This window comes from Rhipicephalus sanguineus, chromosome 2 (assembly GCF_013339695.2).
Source record: "Rhipicephalus sanguineus isolate Rsan-2018 chromosome 2, BIME_Rsan_1.4, whole genome shotgun sequence".
Taxonomy (NCBI): Eukaryota; Metazoa; Arthropoda; class Arachnida; order Ixodida; family Ixodidae; genus Rhipicephalus; species Rhipicephalus sanguineus.
In genome coordinates, this window is record NC_051177.1 from 145,227,492 (window position 1) to 145,245,169 (window position 17,678).

The window sequence follows — 17,678 nt, forward strand, 5'->3', positions numbered from 1 at the left end:
TCCCGCTGACCCTGTAACAGCGAACCCGACATCTACTGACACTGGCCCTCTAGAATCCTCGAGATCGGCCCACTACCACAAATTAAGCCTGAGCCAGTCGCCCTAATTAACGCTAACAATTCAGAATTAAAGACCAAGCGCAACGAAATTTGACTTAGGCTTCTGGAATCAGAAGCCTAAGTATTGGTGGTATATATTGGGTAAGTAATGATAATGGCCGTGAAAAATCTTGCAGCCGCGTATTATAATCGGTGTAGCGTTATCTGCACCTAGGCCGCCTATAAATCGGCTTTTTGCAGAGTGAAAAATGTCGCTGCAGCTGACCTTTAAATCGAGCGTTCGAGAGAAAACGATCAAGTTGCAAAACCTGGCGAGCAGCGCATTTTAGTTCGCCGCAACTAATCTTGAAGTCCCTGCCTGGCGGAACGCTTGACCTCCATCCGACATTGTATATCGATTAAAAGCGTTGACAGCAGCATGAGCTCGTGCACCGTTCAACGCTTTGAACGATGCAACGAGGAACCGGATAGCTCGAATTCCTCCTTCACTAGCATTCGCAGCAGCGCCGTTACAAAAGCAAGGGAACACACGTAGGAAAGCAACTCGAGTTCCTTCTTCAGACGTGTCCCGCGTGTAATCTCTCGTCCTCTCCCTTCCGAAGCGAAATCGTGCTCGTCGTACATCCATAACAGGCACGGCAACGGCCGCACGAGACACTCCTCGATGCGAGGCGGAAACCGGGTTGAAAGAGTGATCCCGGAGTATAGCGAGAGTGATGACCGCCGGACGAACAAGCGCTTCGAATGAAGAAAGGCACTCTCGTAGTGTTCGGTCTACGCACAAATAGGGAGCCCTCCTCCTCTGCCCCGCATCGCACGCCCACCGGAAATGCCGAGGACGATGAAGGAAGACGTGCGGAGGCAGCCCCGCCTTCCCTCACCACTTGGCTCTCCTCTGGCACGCCGAATGCACGACAGCTGCGGCGCGCTCAAGGGTCCGTCCAGGGACAAGGAATTCGCCGCCGGGACCGGTCTCTCCACTCGCCTCCATTTTCTTCCTCACCAAGTGAAAATGAAAGAGTATGAACAACTCTCCAAGCACCCCAACCAGACGAGTCGACTAGAGCAAGAAGAGGAAGGGCGAGTCCAATCCCCCCTTTCCTCTCAACTGCGCGACTTTCACCCGCGTATGAGCAGCCACGTCTCTTCTTAATCACCCACCGTCTTCTTTGAGAGCGGATGCCAAGAGTTTGGGACGCCAGAACGCCCGCTTAATTTGGTTGGGAGGCGCACGTACGGTTCAACGTACCGGGGCCAATTGACTGAAACGGTGCCAGCGCATCTCTCCAATGTCGAGGTCCCGAAGGCCCTGCACTGTGTACGAAGCATACCGCAGTCTCCTTTCACTATTTATTCCACTTTCTTCTGACGGGTACACTAGACTCCAAGGACAGGAAAGTTATTTTTGACATTGTCAAATTTCGACAACACGCCAGCCGTTTTGAGCCAATCAAGTACACAGCACAGTCGCTCTGAGAGCCAAATCAGGCATGACAAGATGCCGAACATGACAGTGTCTAGAATAGCAACCCAAGGATTCTTCTCAGAGCTGCTGGCATGGCGGAACGAAAAAGAAACACACTGTGTATATAAAAGAGCCTGACGTCCACCATCAGTCTCGGCAAGGCAACTTCTATACTTCCATCGGCGCGTTGACTCTTGGGAAGTAGATCCTCAGTGGTCGGCTGACCACTCGAGGAATTGGTTGGTTCGTGGTAGCTCCTTTTCTAACGCTCTCGTAACAAGCGCTCCACTTTCTACCGCAAACTGCGTGCGCTCGATGGCTAGAAAGCAACGCTTGCCAGCTCTGTGGCGAGGCTGTATTTCCACATTTAAAAAACAATGCTCGTACGAAAAAGGTTGAAAATTTTCCTGTGCCGCTTCTCTCTGGGCCTCTGTCTACATGCACGGTGGCTTCGACTCGTCTGTTTCGTTCGAAACATTAACATGGCGGAATCGAAAAGCGCGGCGCCGTTAAACAATGTTCAGAAAAATCACACCAGACCACCTCAGTGCCTCTTGTATATTGTACGCGCGCTGCAAAGACGAGGTTGAGAAAAGCCACATGTGAACGTGTAGTGCGGTGACTCTGTTGGAAACGCTCAACGACGGGCAACCTAGTAACGGAAGCCCTAGATATCGTAGTATCGTGCCGCCAAACTGGGGGACGCGGGTTCGATTACCGGCCACGGGGGCCGCATTTAGATGAGAACAAAATGCAGCAACACTCGTGTTGCTGCATTTTGCACGATTTAGGTTCACGCATAGAGCAATCCAGGTGGTCCAAATCCGGGGACCGGCCTGCCTTATATTCGCACGGTTGTTTTGGCAGGTGGAACCCCGCAATACAATTTTAGGGAACCCCTCGTGTGCTTCTCGAATTCGCCATCTGCTCAGCTCTATTGACCCAGAAGGCCGGCTGCTATAGGGAACCAGCGCTGGAGTTTCCGCGGCCGCCCTGGCGGTCAAAGCGCGCATACTCCAGCCGCTCCCGCGGACGAGAGTGGCGACTGGTTGAGGCGATGCGGGCGCGTATCGCCGAAACAAAACAAGAGGATGCTGGCGGTACTGTTGCGCATTCAACTGCCACAATACGTAGAAATGGGGGAGGACGTATCCTTCTATGTTTTTCCTTCTAAAACGTATGAATATGAACGGATGGGGCGTTGCATCCCGGCAGTCAGGCGAGCACAGTATGTTCTGCTCTTGCTCTACTGTCTAGTGGCGTCGGGCTGATTTCTAAACCGAATTGCGCGTGTCTGCTAGATTTATTCGATAGTAAGGGCCACCAGTGGAAACCGGGGCCAACGAGAGGAATTTAATCGGTGTTTTGTCGTAAAAAAACGTACATATTATGCAGGATGCAACATATGTAACAATTTTTTCATCTGACCACCACCAAGTTCATTTCTGATGCCACCGCGTGCAATGAATGATACGATAGGCAGGTAGTCTGCATCATTTGCAAACAGTTACGCAGAAGGAAAGCTGTCTGTCTACGAGATGTGTACGGGGGCACGTTCGCGCCGAAGCCGCTGCAAAGTTATAAGAAATACGCCCGCGATGGATGCCTCCGTTGAACTTTACTTGTGCTACAGACAGAGTTGTCACGAACAAATCAGCGGACTACTCGAAGCTTAACTTACTGGAGTCAGCCGATGCGGTAAAGCTTCTTTGTGTATTGGCTGCCGCGGCGAAGTGCCATCGCAATTATATGCCTCGCTAGAAAAGGGTCAAATATCTTGGATTTTTACTCGCCGTTTAATTCGCCTAACGTACTGTGTTAGTTTTTTCGCTTGCCTGTGCCTGCTTAGAATAAACGTGTTTGATCAACATCGACACTTGCTATAGCGTTTTACGTGCCAAACAAGGTATGATTATGCGGCACGCCAAAGTGTGGGAATCAGGATTATTTTTGACAACCTGGGGTTCTTTAATGTGCACATAAATCTCAGTACGCAGGTGTTCTTTGTATTTCAACCCCATCGTAATGCGGTCACCGTGGCCGGGAATCTGTCCCGCGCCCTCGAGCATAGCAGCGCGACACCATACGTGCTCTGCTAGCACGGTGGTTTGCTTGATCAACGTCCGCGTGCATACATGCCGCAGGCTGGGCATACATACCACGGCAGAAAAACGTTGACGCAGATACTCCTTGCCTCTTATTTTTTTTTTACTGCAGTAGTGGGCAGCTGGTATCGACGCAGCACGTACTTATCAATGGAGGCTTTGAGCCTGCACTAGCTTGACACAAATCCCAGGGCGCAATCAGAAAATGGTGACGACGGAGTCGCCACCAAGGCACAGCACTGTCTCTTTGACGCCGTATGCACAGACGTAGTCTGCTCTGTAGGACTTGTCTACGTTTTCCAATGCTTTCTTGAGAAAGTAGCCTTCAGACAAAGTTATTTTTTTTCTAAACCATAGAGCAGTATCATTGGCGCAATGGCTGCTCGAGGTGTTCGCGCCAAAATGAAGCACGGGAACGGCACACGCGCGTGCGCTCACCGCGGTACAGTGCGGCCGGTCGTTTGAGTGCGAGCGGCATTGCCTCCGAGATTAGCCGGCGGCGCGGAGGCCATGCGAGCGGCTGAGTTGTGTCGCGACTCCCCGCCAGGCGCCCTTTTTCGGCGCGCCACCTATCCAGCGCTGGTCTCCCATGACCTTTCTTGTTAACTTAAGATCCCGCCATCACAGCATTCGAGAGACAAATAGACGTTTATTATTTGAAGAATCAGTGCGTTGCCTTGACCCTTAGCTTGCGGCCACCTCAATCCACATAGCCATTGGCGTTCCCTACTTTTCCAGACAATACAGCCGAATCCGATATAGCGCCCAGCTAAGTACCGTTTGTCAAACGATAGTTCGAGATTCACAACAAACGACCGGCAAATGCAAGCATTACATACATGCATAGACACGCGCACGTAGAGGAACTGCTGACGCGTTCCGCCTCAAAGCGAAACAACGCGAGCGCATCCCGTTTCCACGGTAAACGACAAAAAAAAAAAAAAAAAAAAAAAAAAACAGGAACCGAAAAATACAGCACGGGCCAAAGATGCGTGCGGGGCAGAAGAGGCAGATAAGTAACGCTGGCGCAATGCGTGTGACGAAGTGCGTGCGCTGGCGCGACTCCCAAGGTCCGGAGGAAGCGACAGCTCAGCCGTGAGGAGGCGATAGCGTAGACACCGACGAATGCGTCACACTGCGGTGACGTGGGTGCAAAGGCCGTCAAGCACGCTGGCCATATCTTGAGACAACTATATAGCCTGTATAGTCTGTAAATGAAAGAAGACCGGCGTAAAAATTATTGTTCTTCTTTACATGCATATTAATGGGAAGGTAACGGTAGCGGTAACGTGTCTTAATGGGACATTAAGGCAAAAATTATTTTTATCGTGTTAGTAGGTTAATACCGAAAACAGCACTCTTGCCGCGGGAAGACGCTCTGCAGGCACGAAAACGGGTGAAAAGGAAATATAGGTGGCGACCCCCGCCTTGATGTTCCCTCCCCAACTCACCGTGACGTCACAGATTTGGGCGGCATCTGCTACATAATTCTTCACTGGTAAAAGTTAATGAAGACGCGGTGTAAGTTAGCCAGACGTATAAAACAAGTTTCAAATACTCCGAGTAGTGAGGCCAAAATACGAAAAAAAAAATAATAAAGCTGGAAACCTTGACTCACACTGGCATGCATCGAAGTTATGGAACGTACGTGAAAAAATTAGTAATTGACCTGCATTCTTCTTATATGGTGGGCAAGTTATCGACAATAAAGTTTTCAAATGATAACTTACAGGTACAAAATGCTTTAGTATTATCTTAGTGTTCATTGAATTTAAAAAAAAAAAAAATGCACGTAACCCAGAAATATACGCACACTGCCTGTTAAATGCGCCTCGTTTGAAACAGCGCAAGGGTGCGAGCAAGGAAATCGGCTAGGCATGCACCGATATTTCTCCCCTCTGCTCGCTACACCTTGCCTTACACAAAGGAAGAGGAGTGATGCCAGGGCTGAAGCGATGAACACGGTACACGCGAGAGAAGGAAACCTTCTTAAATTCGATTAACATAATCCCCTTTTCCCAGCAGCGCACGAACTCTTCCGTCAGCGTCCTTATTATCGATCCAACGCGAGAACAGCGCTGTGTTCCGCCTCTCGGATGCAGGATTGTTGCTTTCAAATGTAGATATTGAAAATGCAGTAGCTGTCTAAACCACCATATATGCACAAAGCTTCAATATCATGTATACACACGCGCTCTATCCGCTTGGGGAAAAAAAAAAAAAGCAGCAACCTATCTGGCATGGCCCACCATCTCCGTCAATAACGGGCAAATATTGAGGAGGCCAGCGAATTGCTGAAGATAAACGTACGGCCTCACTAGCTGCAGAATAAATGAATGGATTATGACGCGTGGTGATTGCTGGTGGCCGGTATCATTGACCTATATGGTTTGACCTCGACCACGGCTAGCTCAATGAGTCACTCGCCCGATCGCGCCCTTTATCTAGCGCAACCCGACGCAGCACTGTAAGACAGAGAGAGAGAGACGATAAGATTAGACACCAGCACAGAAAACAGGCGTGGTGTTATAGCCTACACCCGCATGCTGTAAACAGGCACAAAACTAACGTCCCAGAATGGGCTAGCGAAACACGCTGGCGGCAACTAATGCAGGCGGCCTGACAAAGTAAGAGATAACAAGAGGCGGAACTCTATGGCAAACCCGAGGGCTGCCATTACTACAGATGCGGATATGATAAGACGTGGTGTAGACTCAACACTGCTTCCTTTTTGAAATTATCGAAATATGGGAATGCATAAACTGGCAGCGGTCTTGCGGTTTCGTAGCCGAAGAATTTCTATAGTTGTGGTTAAATCGTCAGTAGCAAACACACAACCTCGAGTGCACGCAGCTGAGTCGAAAGACGGGTATCCCTATCATCATCGTTTTCTGTTCGTAAGGTTCTCGCAATCGTTTGCGATAATCAAGCAGTTAATATCGCAGCAGTTTCTCGTCTAATCTCTCGCTGCAGTGTCGCGACTGTAAACGCACAACTAAATTCGATGAATGCGCGCTGTTATACAAACACAATTACGAACGGAGAACTTCATTGGGCGAAAATTTTTCTTGAAGAGAGTGGCATCCTTGGACATTACTAGCGCATTTAAGCTTTGTTTTGTATTAACGACAGAGTGTATATTTATGTGTGTTGACCATTTTTGTCTTGCATATGTTATGCAACAGTTGCTGTTCTTTCTTTTTAAGATCACCGTGTGTGCACATGTATGTGATTGTCGAATATGTTGTTTTGACTGTTATGTTATGTCCTGACTGTTACGCTAAGTTGTATATTGTATGTACTACGGGTTAATTGTGATTAGAAATTTGGACACTATGTACTTTATGTTTATGAGCCCTATGTACTCCAAGAGCTAAGGAGTAGCCGGCGCCTTATTTGTGCGCCATCTCCTTACATCATGTCAATAATAAAAAAAAAATACGAACGGAGAAACGCGTCCGACGGTTCAGGCTTCGCATATATATATATATATATATATATATCATTTAGATGCAGAAATGCACGCCTGGGCCAGCCTTCGATTAACATGCACAAAGAAGAAACGGAATGCCTAAACAGTCATCGCGTAGACCCGCGCGTCTAACTGTTGGTGGCGATAAGTATTTGAGCATACGCAGGTTGTATACTTTGGTGTCTACCTCCTTTTCAGCCACAGTGTGCCGTTTGAGCTGATATCCCTTGCTTCCGCACGGCCGGTCTGGAGGCGCGCGCGCCTCCAGAACGGCCGTGGCTTCCGTTACCTGGTTCCATTCTCTTGCGCTGGCGTAGCCGGGGGAGGCAAGAGGCCCAGAATTGTTTTTCAAGTTTACGTGTGTATATACACACGCACATTCTCTTGATATCGCATTTGCCCACGTCACTTTCTTTTCACGATAAATCCGGGTTCTTTGTATTTGTCTTGGGTTGCCACGGGACATAACATCAGGATAACCTTAGGCCTGATCCATATCCATACGCAGATATTGCAAAAGAGACTCGTATACAAGGTTCGGGTTCGGGGCATGAACAACAGCGTCGCCATTTCTATACAAAATTTTCTAAATCTCTCCAGCGCTTCGCCGCTCACACACATACGCGTCAAGAAGCGACGCGCACGAATGAAAGAGTGCACGGACGCTCGAAAAGAGGGAGCGCCGTTTTTTTTTTTTTTTTTTTCTACAAGAGGCGTGCATGTGCCAGTTCGGGCAACTGAGCCGAGAGCGCCCACACTGCGGCCTTGCGCCCATTCACTGGCGGCCGAGGCTCGCAGAGCCGCCAGCTTCGAAGGCACAACACAGCGGGAAGCCGGCGATTCCGCGGCGGCCGCACTCTCTTTGAGAACGAGTTTTTTTTTTTTTTTTTTTGCGAGTGGACGGTCGGGCAGCTGATCGCGTGCTCCCATTTTGCGAGGCAACGAGGCGCTCCGTTATACTTATTTTGGATCGTTGCACAAAAGCTGCAGCGGAGGCGTGAAGAGCTGCGCAGCGCGCGATGGACGACGACGATCCGTCGAACCATGGAGGAAATTGAAGAGCGGAAAACCAGGCGGCCGATGGAGAGTGACGCGTTTATGTAGTTTATAGTTTTGCTTGGTTTTAGCTCTCGTCTTTTCCGAGAGGCGCCGCCTTTCACTAGAACGAGTTGCGGAAAATAAGAGCACTCAACGCCACCAGAGACGATCCTAACTGATCCTATAACAACGACGAAATGCAACAAACCATGGACAAGTGTAGAATCGTAGAAAAGGAACCGGCGTGACGGTGCTGGGAAATGTGAGCGCGGTAAATTTATTGTAGAAGCCTAGCAAAAGAAAGAAAGGAAGAAAGAAAGAATATTAATTTTGCGGCGTCGTAGTGAAAAGACAGCGGAACAATTTTGACCGCCAGCGCTTATTATTATAACGTGCGCTCGAAGCGCGCTTTTACACCAGACCACTCGATGAAGCGCTATGGAAATGAAACAGCCGCTAGCGGGAATCAAGGCCGCGACGACGTGCTCGACGACGACGGGACTCGACGCGCGGGCGTTCAGCGAGGAAGGTCTTGAATCGAGGCAAAGGGTAATACGTCTTGTAAGCAACAGTTTCCTTCTGAAAAATGTTAAAATCCATCTCTTCGGTGTGCCTCGTGCGTTTATATCACCTGGCCGCCGCCACGCTTTCCGGATTTCATATGACGATTGAAAGAAACGCGAACAGTGCGACATCTACATTCTCTGCTGTTTCGCATTTCGTTGCAAGCGGCTGTAGCCTGGATGGTAATAAAAAACCAATAGAGTCATTCATGATCCAATCAAGAACCACTCTAGCATCTTTCATTTATTGCCACCAAGGTCAGAGCGCGATGAAAACAGCGCGCCGCGCTGTTCGCGTTTCTTTCTATCCCCCATGTACATATTATACGCGCGCCTTCAAGGCTGCGGTTAGTTTGGAAGTCACTACAGAGACCCTCAATTGGGTCCTAAGAAACAGATGCGTAATTTTAGTCTATACGCGCGCCTTTAAGCTTTCCTGAAGTGTGGCCGAGTGAACAGCGCCGACTCTAAAAGCAGTTTCAACAGTCCATAACTCGGAAGGTGGTCCCGAAAACTCTCTGACACGGCACAAGTCGAACGTCGCCAACTCAATTTCGAACGTGGAAACGGCGCCCTCGCGGCGGAGACGCCGAAAATGTCGGTGGCGACGTCACCGGCTCGCCTGATGACGTCGTCACGGCGCTCGAGACGTAACCGAGGATGGGATATTTCCCGGCACGACGTGTACGCGAGCGCCTTCTCTTGTTTCCGAGCGTGTGTCAACGTCCGACGACGACGACGGACGAGGCAGTATCGAAGAAGGGACGACGCACCACCGGAATCCGTTCCGAGCACGGTGTAAGAAAAATACACTGTCTTACCCCGTGGTTTCAAGGAACACTTAACATCCACACGCCGTCATTTCCAGAGGGCACATCAGGGTGGAGTATGACTACGGTTTCGAAGAACGAAAAAAGTCACCGGGAGTGGCTTGACACTACCGCAAAGTCACCGAAGGGGCGTTTTAACCCAGTCCGACCACACAAAACACATTACATCCGAAGAGAAGCGGAATTACCCCCCCCCCCCCCCCGAAATTTTTCAGTTTTGCTTGCGTACATAGGCATGCACACATAGAAACGCACGCACGAACATACATAAAGTATGGTTGAACCCCCCCCCCCCCCCGAAAAAAATTTCTGGCTACGCCCCTGTTAAGTTATGACCGCCGCGCTGGCTTTTCAATGTGTTTCAGCTGCGGTGTTATACGCGCTGGCTCTCTTCAGGTTTTGAGCACCTACATTCGAATCTCAACACGTGCAGTTGTGGTAATACATCCTATACAAAACTAAGCTTCGCAATGGTAACAAAGCACTGAAGAGTCCGCGATCTGCGCTTGCAAGCTTTTTTATTTTTCGTATTCTAAAGAACAGCCCAACTAGTGTCGGCCCTGAATTATACGCCATGGGAGAAAAACCGTCTTGCCCTCGATCGAGCTAGCTCATGCGCGACTTGTCCCTTGCATTCCCGAACGCTGCCTGCGCGTTTCGCGTAAAGAAGGTATACACACACACACACGCACACACACACACACACATATATATATATATATATATATATATATATATATATATATATATATATATATATATATATATATATATATACACCAGTGACATAACCTTATTTTTGCTAAGTGTTACATTGTGTCGCACATGTCTTGATTATCTGTGATGTGCGCTGTGTATCATACGGGTAACCTGATTTTTCATCGCTTCCATTCTATCATTCTTGTAAGCCCAGTGAAGAGCACAGCACAGGGTCCGTAAGCACTTTTTTTGATAGGATGAAATAATCAACGCGGGACTGTACGTGACCGACCGACCATTCGCGGCGCCCAAGTTAGACCCGCGTGAATTGCGGCCACTTGTTTACCCGATCGTGCTCGCCGGGAATTTGGCGCGCGCTAAACAAGCGTTTCTGTCGGCACAGCTGGAAAAGCCCGCGGCCGTCACTTCTCTCTCTCGCCCACGCACAAACTTAATGCATCTGTAGGTCAAACGAGGTGCCTGGATAAATAAACCGAAGGCGAAGATTCGAAGCAGGGGTCCTTGCATTCCTCAGCGTCGTTCTAGACAGTACATATACGCGAAGCGCGCGTCGTGACGCAACTGACAGCTAGCGCGCGCCTCTTTCTGATGAGCTCGAGGTAAGGATCGTAGACGATGTTGTTCTTGGCATGGGCCTCGCCGCATCATGGAAGAAGGGAAGCTACGAGACGCCCAGCCACTCCACGAACAAGCCGCAGTTAACTTTTTTTATTTCTCTCTCTCTCTCTCTCGGAACTCACGCGAAGAGTGACGGAATGCAGCAGCTGCGTCTCCATAGAAATTAACAGTCTACACGATGAAGCGCTGCATCAATCTGCATGGATTCACGGACACTGTGCTTTCGAATCCCACGATTATATTGCATTCGTCCGAATCTCTTACTCGACTTTATCGACATACACTTTGTCGTAAAAGCGATACTGCCTTTACTGGAACATCTTCACTGGAGCTGCCTGCACAGTACACACGTTCGTTTAATAGCGTTGTTTGTGGTGCTCCCGAATCAAAGCTCCGACATATCGCGAACCCATTAAAGGGACACTAAAGAGCAAAACGATTTTCCTCATGTTAGCAAAGTACTCTTTCACGATATCAAAAACGCCACGCTTGCTGCGAGAAGACGCTTAGTAAGCAAGAAAACGCGCAATAACAAAATGTGGGTGGTGACGCCACCTTGACGTTTCCGCATCATTCGCCGTGACGTCACATGTTTTGACGGCGCCTACTAGAGACTGCGTAGTTCCTAATCGGTAAAAATGAAGTACACTGTCCTTTGAGGGGGCCGTAGACTTAACATACCAAGTTTGGGGTAATTTTGTTGAGCCAATGGCGCCAAAATACGACAAATACGCATTGAAATCTGCGACGTCACGCGGGGAGATTTCGGCGCGAAATTTAAACATTAAACTTTCAACTTTATTTTCTTCATTATTAAGAAGCGTACGATGACGAAATTAACGACATTAGAATTGTCAGAGGACAATTTATCGATCTAAAGCGATTCATTGTTTCTCTTTAGTGTCCCTTTAGCATTGACCACCATGTTGATAGTGGTGACGTCATGGACGCGGCTTCCTAACGTACTGGTACTCTAACACGTAGGCTTTGATGACGTCAAGTGAGGGCAATTCGGCTGCGGTTAAAGTGTGATAAAGACGCGGCCGGAACATTAAAGGCCTCTGTGCATAAATAACGAAAGAATCTGCATGACCTACACCAACATGGCAGTTTCAGTGACGTAACTGCAAGTAATCGAAATACATGCCTGTCGCAGCAGAGATAACGTGTCAGGGCGACATAGCGGGCACCTACGAAGTACAACTTGTACCTCCTTACTCCGCGTGGTGTAACGTACTTTAGATTGCATTTACGACCACACGATTACGAAAGTGAATATCTTGTGCTGACAAGTTCGTTTAAGGGGTATCCAGACGGGGGAGAAATGCTCGGGGGAGACGAGGGGATTGCGGATCACGTGACCGCGACGTCACGGATTAGCGAGTGGGCGTGACCACCCCGCGCCTCCTCGGCGGAGACGGGGACCTTTTCCCCGAAAGGACAAACAATCCCCCGGCGGTGGGGGATATAGCGGAATTTCGGGCTCTTGTTTGGCCACATTGTTGCACTTGCTCCTGCAAAGAGCGGCAGCGGGTGCACAGTCTGTAGCTACATGTTCGTCTGCAGCTCGTCGTCAGCAGCTCGTCAAACGGGTGGTGCAAGCCACCAGAGTAGTCTAGTAACACTGGTCTCCCCCTCCGTTCGCCTCGTCCGTGTGAGTGGGGGGGGGGCATTTGTGGAGACTTCTCCTCGCGAGCTGACGTCACTAGGCTCCGCCTTTATCCCCCGAGCATTTCTCCCCCGTCTGAATACCCCTTGCGGCGATCGAAGGACTTGTTGAGTACGGTTGTGAAGACGAAACACACAAGAAAAAAATGTTGAGTTACCGTTGCAATCTCAGTATCTAGTCTACACCATGTCTGTTCTAGCAGCAGAGCTTATAACATGTGAAGTCCGCACACCAAGCAGTCTGCAAAGACTTCCACGGAGCTCATCAGATAGCCCGAAGGTTTCACAATACCACTGTCCGCAATCGGCGCTCGCACACACACACGCGCACACACACGCACACGCACACACGCACACAAACACTGGCCGCGACATCGCTTTGTGGCGGCAGGAACGTGACTCGTCTGCCGTACGTACGCGACAGGTATACGTATTGGTGAAAGTCCGCAAGGTATCGGAGAGACAGAAAAAGAAAAAAAAAGGAAAGGAAAGAAAGGAGAGCACGCGGGAGTGAATAATGCAAGAGTGAACCCGGAAAATAAAATGCCGGCCAGCAGTTTGCTCAGCGGCGCGCGATTTCTACCCCAACCGTGCGCTCTACCTCCCAGTGGAAAATGCCGAGAGACAACGGGGCGAAACAGAGGAGAGAATCGCAGCGTGCGCCCTTCGTGCGCTTTATCCACCGAGGATTATTATTCAGCCGCTGCGGCGTGCACGGCGTTATCGCGACACGCGAGTTTATTGTTCCAAGGGGAGCGAGGGTGCAGCAGCCGTTCCATTTAGAAGAAGGTCCCCCCCCCTCCGTCCTGAACGAACCGCACGCAGCCGCCGCGCTCGAAGTCGGGTCCGTTCCCACCACACCGTATTGGTCTCAGCCGCCGCCGCCGCCGCAGGCAACAACGCACAACGTCAAAGCGAAGAAAAACCGGATCTCCTTCCCGCGAACGAGACGCTGCATTGCGCCCAGACCACGGAGCAGTTCTCGGAAAATAGCAAGAGTTGCTGTGTATGTACCACGTCAAGAGAGGGGAGCGGGGACGGGGTACGCATTGCAGAAGATACATTGGCCGGAAGGGGTCCCAAGTTCTCAGCAAATTGCCAAATTGATGGAGTACTTACACGCGTTCGAGTAGCTGCAGAGACAAATTCTCGTACACTAAGTGGTCGCGTTTAGTTCGCGTGAATCAAGCTTGAAGAACGCTACAACAGACACTTTAACTGGATACTAAATTCTAGGTGTCGAAGAGTTTTGGACGAGGCTGTCGTACACATCCAATGTGACATAATCAAAATTAAATCCCGGGGTCTTACGCGCCGAAACTACGATATGACCGTGAGACATGACATAGCGGATGTCTCCGGTTCGCTACCTGGGAGATCTTAAACGTGCACCTCATTCCAAGTATGTGGATGCCTTCTTGCACTTCACTCTCGTCGAAATGATGGAGAGTGAAACCGGGAACTGCACCCGCATCCCCGAGCTTAGCATACCACAACGATTGTCAACGTGACGCTATGACAGAGAGCGAGAAATTTGTTCCCGTTGGGTTGTAAAAATGATGGATACGACGGTGTTGCTCACGAAAATATATCGCAATGTTAACCTAGAGCGCTGTGGTGCCAACCTGAGGCGATCGCTGGAAAAAGGAGCGGGCCAGCGTACACTGACGCCTCGACGAATTCAACTCCTCCGAGGTTCCCGAAAGGTAATGAAACGGTAAAGTGATTCGCAGACACGAGGCTTGCACTGAATTAGCTCGGGCGCCGTGGCGTGTGTCAGCGTAGTTCCTGTGTTCACAGCGCTTTGACTTTCACGTAATAAAATCTTTATAAAAACGTCGACACGATGATGGAACATCGGGGCTGCGGTAGAAGAAACATTTAATACATGTCGTTTCCGCAGCCTTGGTGAACGGCGGCCTTCGAGGCTAGCCTGTCTTTGAATTGTCTGTTTTCCGCTTTTTAAATCGCTCTAATACCTTGGCTGAAGGAAACCACTCGAAATCTGTGAGGCGATTTCGCTTTAATATTTACACCACCATAGCACAGGACTCATTCTGTGTGCATTGGCGCCAACGAAGAGGACGAAAGGAGCGTAGACGACAGGCGTGATTTCGCGTAGATTCCAGGCGACTACTGACTTCCGGATAGCCTACATGAACCCACTGATAACACGTGAACATGCAATCATACTATATGCTACATAAACATGTGATCAATGTCATCGAAACGAAGGCCAACACGCGAAAGAGTTTGTGTCGATGGCGCTCAGAAGAGTTCCTTGGCTCCGTAGGGATGACGTCACTATTTCGATGGTTTAGTATTCGGATACGTCGCACCGATCTCCTCCAGACTCACGGAACGACGAAAATAATCATTGGTGGAGTAAATTGTGAGTAAAGCTATGCGTTGCGCGGCTAAGCATAACATAGGAGTCAAGTTTCGTCACATCGAGAACGCAATGGTTATCTAATAACCATTGCTTTACAATTGGGTACGCAGGCTCCGCGTTGCTTGGCTGTGCACGCTTCTTTCTAAAAATGACGTGCGCGTCCAACAGGTTAGCGTATACGACGCATGCGAATATGACACATAGGTAACGAACGCAAAGCCCTGGGTTCCCTAATCTAAAACAGTCTATCAACGAGGAAGCGATGTGCGGAGGGTCGAAGGGTGCATCTCTAATTGTCCAAGCACGTGACCTAGTATCAGCGTGATTTGGCGCGTCACCTAATTACGGCGTGCTTGTCGCTGATAGCACACCGCCGCAGATTCTGCTCGATAAGTATTATTCCGTTTTTCACACGAATATTGCTTTGGATACTAATTGTGGAATACCGCAGTGCCCCGATTAGTAGAACCGATAAGGACGCCTTGTTCAGTTTACTTTAATCGCAATCTTATATACCGACACGAGAAATGTGATATCATAAGGATAAACAGAATGTGTTGTCGTTTTTCTAACTGATTTCGCTTTTTTTTTTTTATAGATAGATCCCTGCGACCATCGTGAAGCGGGATAATGCGGAATGCAATCGATGTCTCCGTAAATTCTAAAGCTGCGGCACATCAAGTCCGGCGAAAGCGGACGGGTCGTCGTTATCTAGAAACAAGGAGTTGTAAGACTGGTACGGTGAACGTCCGTGAACTCACCATTGCGTCGTTCCCTGCGAGATCGGTACAGTTTCCGTCCGACTACGGCCACGATGACCGCAAAGACGGTCAATCCGAGTAAGCCGACCACGGTGACGGCCTGGCCCTGCCAGACAGCGGCACTCTGCCGCTGTTCCACACTCTCCTGCTGGTGCACCATACCAATAGCGGCCACAGAAGCCGAGGAGTCACCGCGCACCAACGCAGCACCGCCGTGCACCACTTCAGTCACCGACGGACGCAAATCCTCCGCAGCGGCAGTTGCGACGGAGAGTGCGTCGCCCGCGACGCTCGCTTCGCCACCCGTTGCCAACGTCGACCGCACCGCGGCGCGTCGGTCGTTGTCCTCGGCAACACCGCATATGAAGAGCACGGTGAACGCCACGACGACGACGAGCAGCAGTCGAGTGCGCTGAGTGGCCCGCATAAAACGCGGCATGTTTCAATCTCTTCACAGTTCGCAACGACGAAACTCTCTTGACCACAACTTCGCGAGCACTTCTTGTGGTCCGATACTTGGGTTCATTCGTTGCTGTTATATCTCGGGCTCATGCAGTCATCTTGCGGCACAGTACCGTTGCCTAGCGGAGCCGGTAAACTGTTTCGGTTTTCTCCTACGAACCCTTCGGAGAACACTTCCGGAGATGCACGGGTGGGCTTCTCATATCTTCACTTCACCGAGTTTCACAACATGAGGATGTACTCTTGATGTCACTGTGACATCATTGTTGAGGTTGTGAAGCTTAACGAAGTTCGCTGAGCCCTTAAAACTGGGCCGACCTCTCGGGTAAAGCTGAACGTGACTGTTGCCCCGCTTTGCAGTCAACCAGCCATCCCATTGTTGGTTGAGTCAAGCATTCGGTCGGAGCGACACTATCACAACGAAGCACGACCGTGATAACAAATCGAGCGACACATCGTTGCTACAAGAGCGCGCGATAAGAGCACAATGCAATTACAACAACGAAATAACCCTCTGACGTTCAACGTAACGATCAAACAAATGGGCCTACCTCCGCCTCCTTTAGGAGCAATACGCATTGCACTCTCTTGTGCACAACCGAATCTCAAGACGCGGGTAGACAAGCGGGCACGCGCGATAAGTTGGGCACTGCGGCGTTGCGCTTCCGATGTCTTCTGTCGAGTTTCTCAGCGCCGTGTGCTGCGTGTTGGCAGCGTAGTTTCAAGTCGAGTCGAGCACCTGGGAAGGAGCAAGAGCCGAGCCAACAGGTCCGCGACCCATGCCCCCTCGCCCTAAACTGAGAACAGCTGCGTCCGCTGTCGGTCGCCTCCCTTCCCTTCCCTTCATTCCCTGTTTCTTACTTCCCCCCAATACGGCTCAATAGAAACGGGCTTCTGTTCAGCAAGGCAGGCGTCTCCCTCACTCCCACCCCCCATGGCTCCCGCTACACCAAGGTATGTCTTTTTCCTCAGGGGGTCACATCCCAGAACCCGACTGCTTCAAAGCCGTGCACACCCGTGCCTCGGGCGCCTCCTTTCCGGGACCAATAGTGGAACGGTAGCACTGGAGTGGCAGTCCCACAGGGCATGCGCAGAAGTATTCTAAACTGCCTAATTAGAGTTCGCGAGACTCTCTGTTCTACAAAACCAAGTTTTCAAAGCCCGGTTTGCGCTAATTGTAATTAGCTTTCTCGTCAATTCGTCGATGATCGGTACTTTGGGAGAGTGAGGGGATAACATGAAAAACTTCAGAGAAGCACGACTTCTCTGAAAATACAGAGGGACGAAAGGTCACGAGCGAAGTATTGTCTTGCTGGTGATATACATACATATCATAAGTTGGGGGGGGGGGGGGTTGCAAGAGAAGACGCCTATGAGTGTTTACAGACAATGACAATAAACAAGATATTTGCTATCACAGGGGCAAAGATTCCTCCCCTTTTCAACAGTTGAAGTTCATTGGCCGATAATATATTAGATAGGCTGCTCACGCATCCACATATTTTTATTCTATGTTTAGCAGTCT

The 17,678-nt window shown here is 49.9% G+C and overlaps 1 protein-coding gene across 2 annotated transcripts in view; it reads right to left on the reverse strand.

Annotated features, from left to right (window-relative positions):
• The window catches only part of LOC119383763 (uncharacterized), a 105,407-nt gene extending 89,262 nt beyond the window's left edge, over window positions 1-16,145 (reverse strand). Inside the window, exon 1 of one of the 2 annotated variants that reach the window (XM_037652063.2) lies at window positions 15,692-16,145. In XM_037652063.2, the coding sequence (XP_037507991.1) occupies window positions 15,692-16,130 (439 nt within the window). In that variant the 5' untranslated portion in view covers window positions 16,131-16,145. Of the gene's footprint in view, window positions 1-15,677 lie in introns of both variants that reach the window. The other variant, XM_049412660.1, reaches the window with a different exon arrangement.
• Between the last annotated feature and the right edge of the window lie 1,533 nt (window positions 16,146-17,678).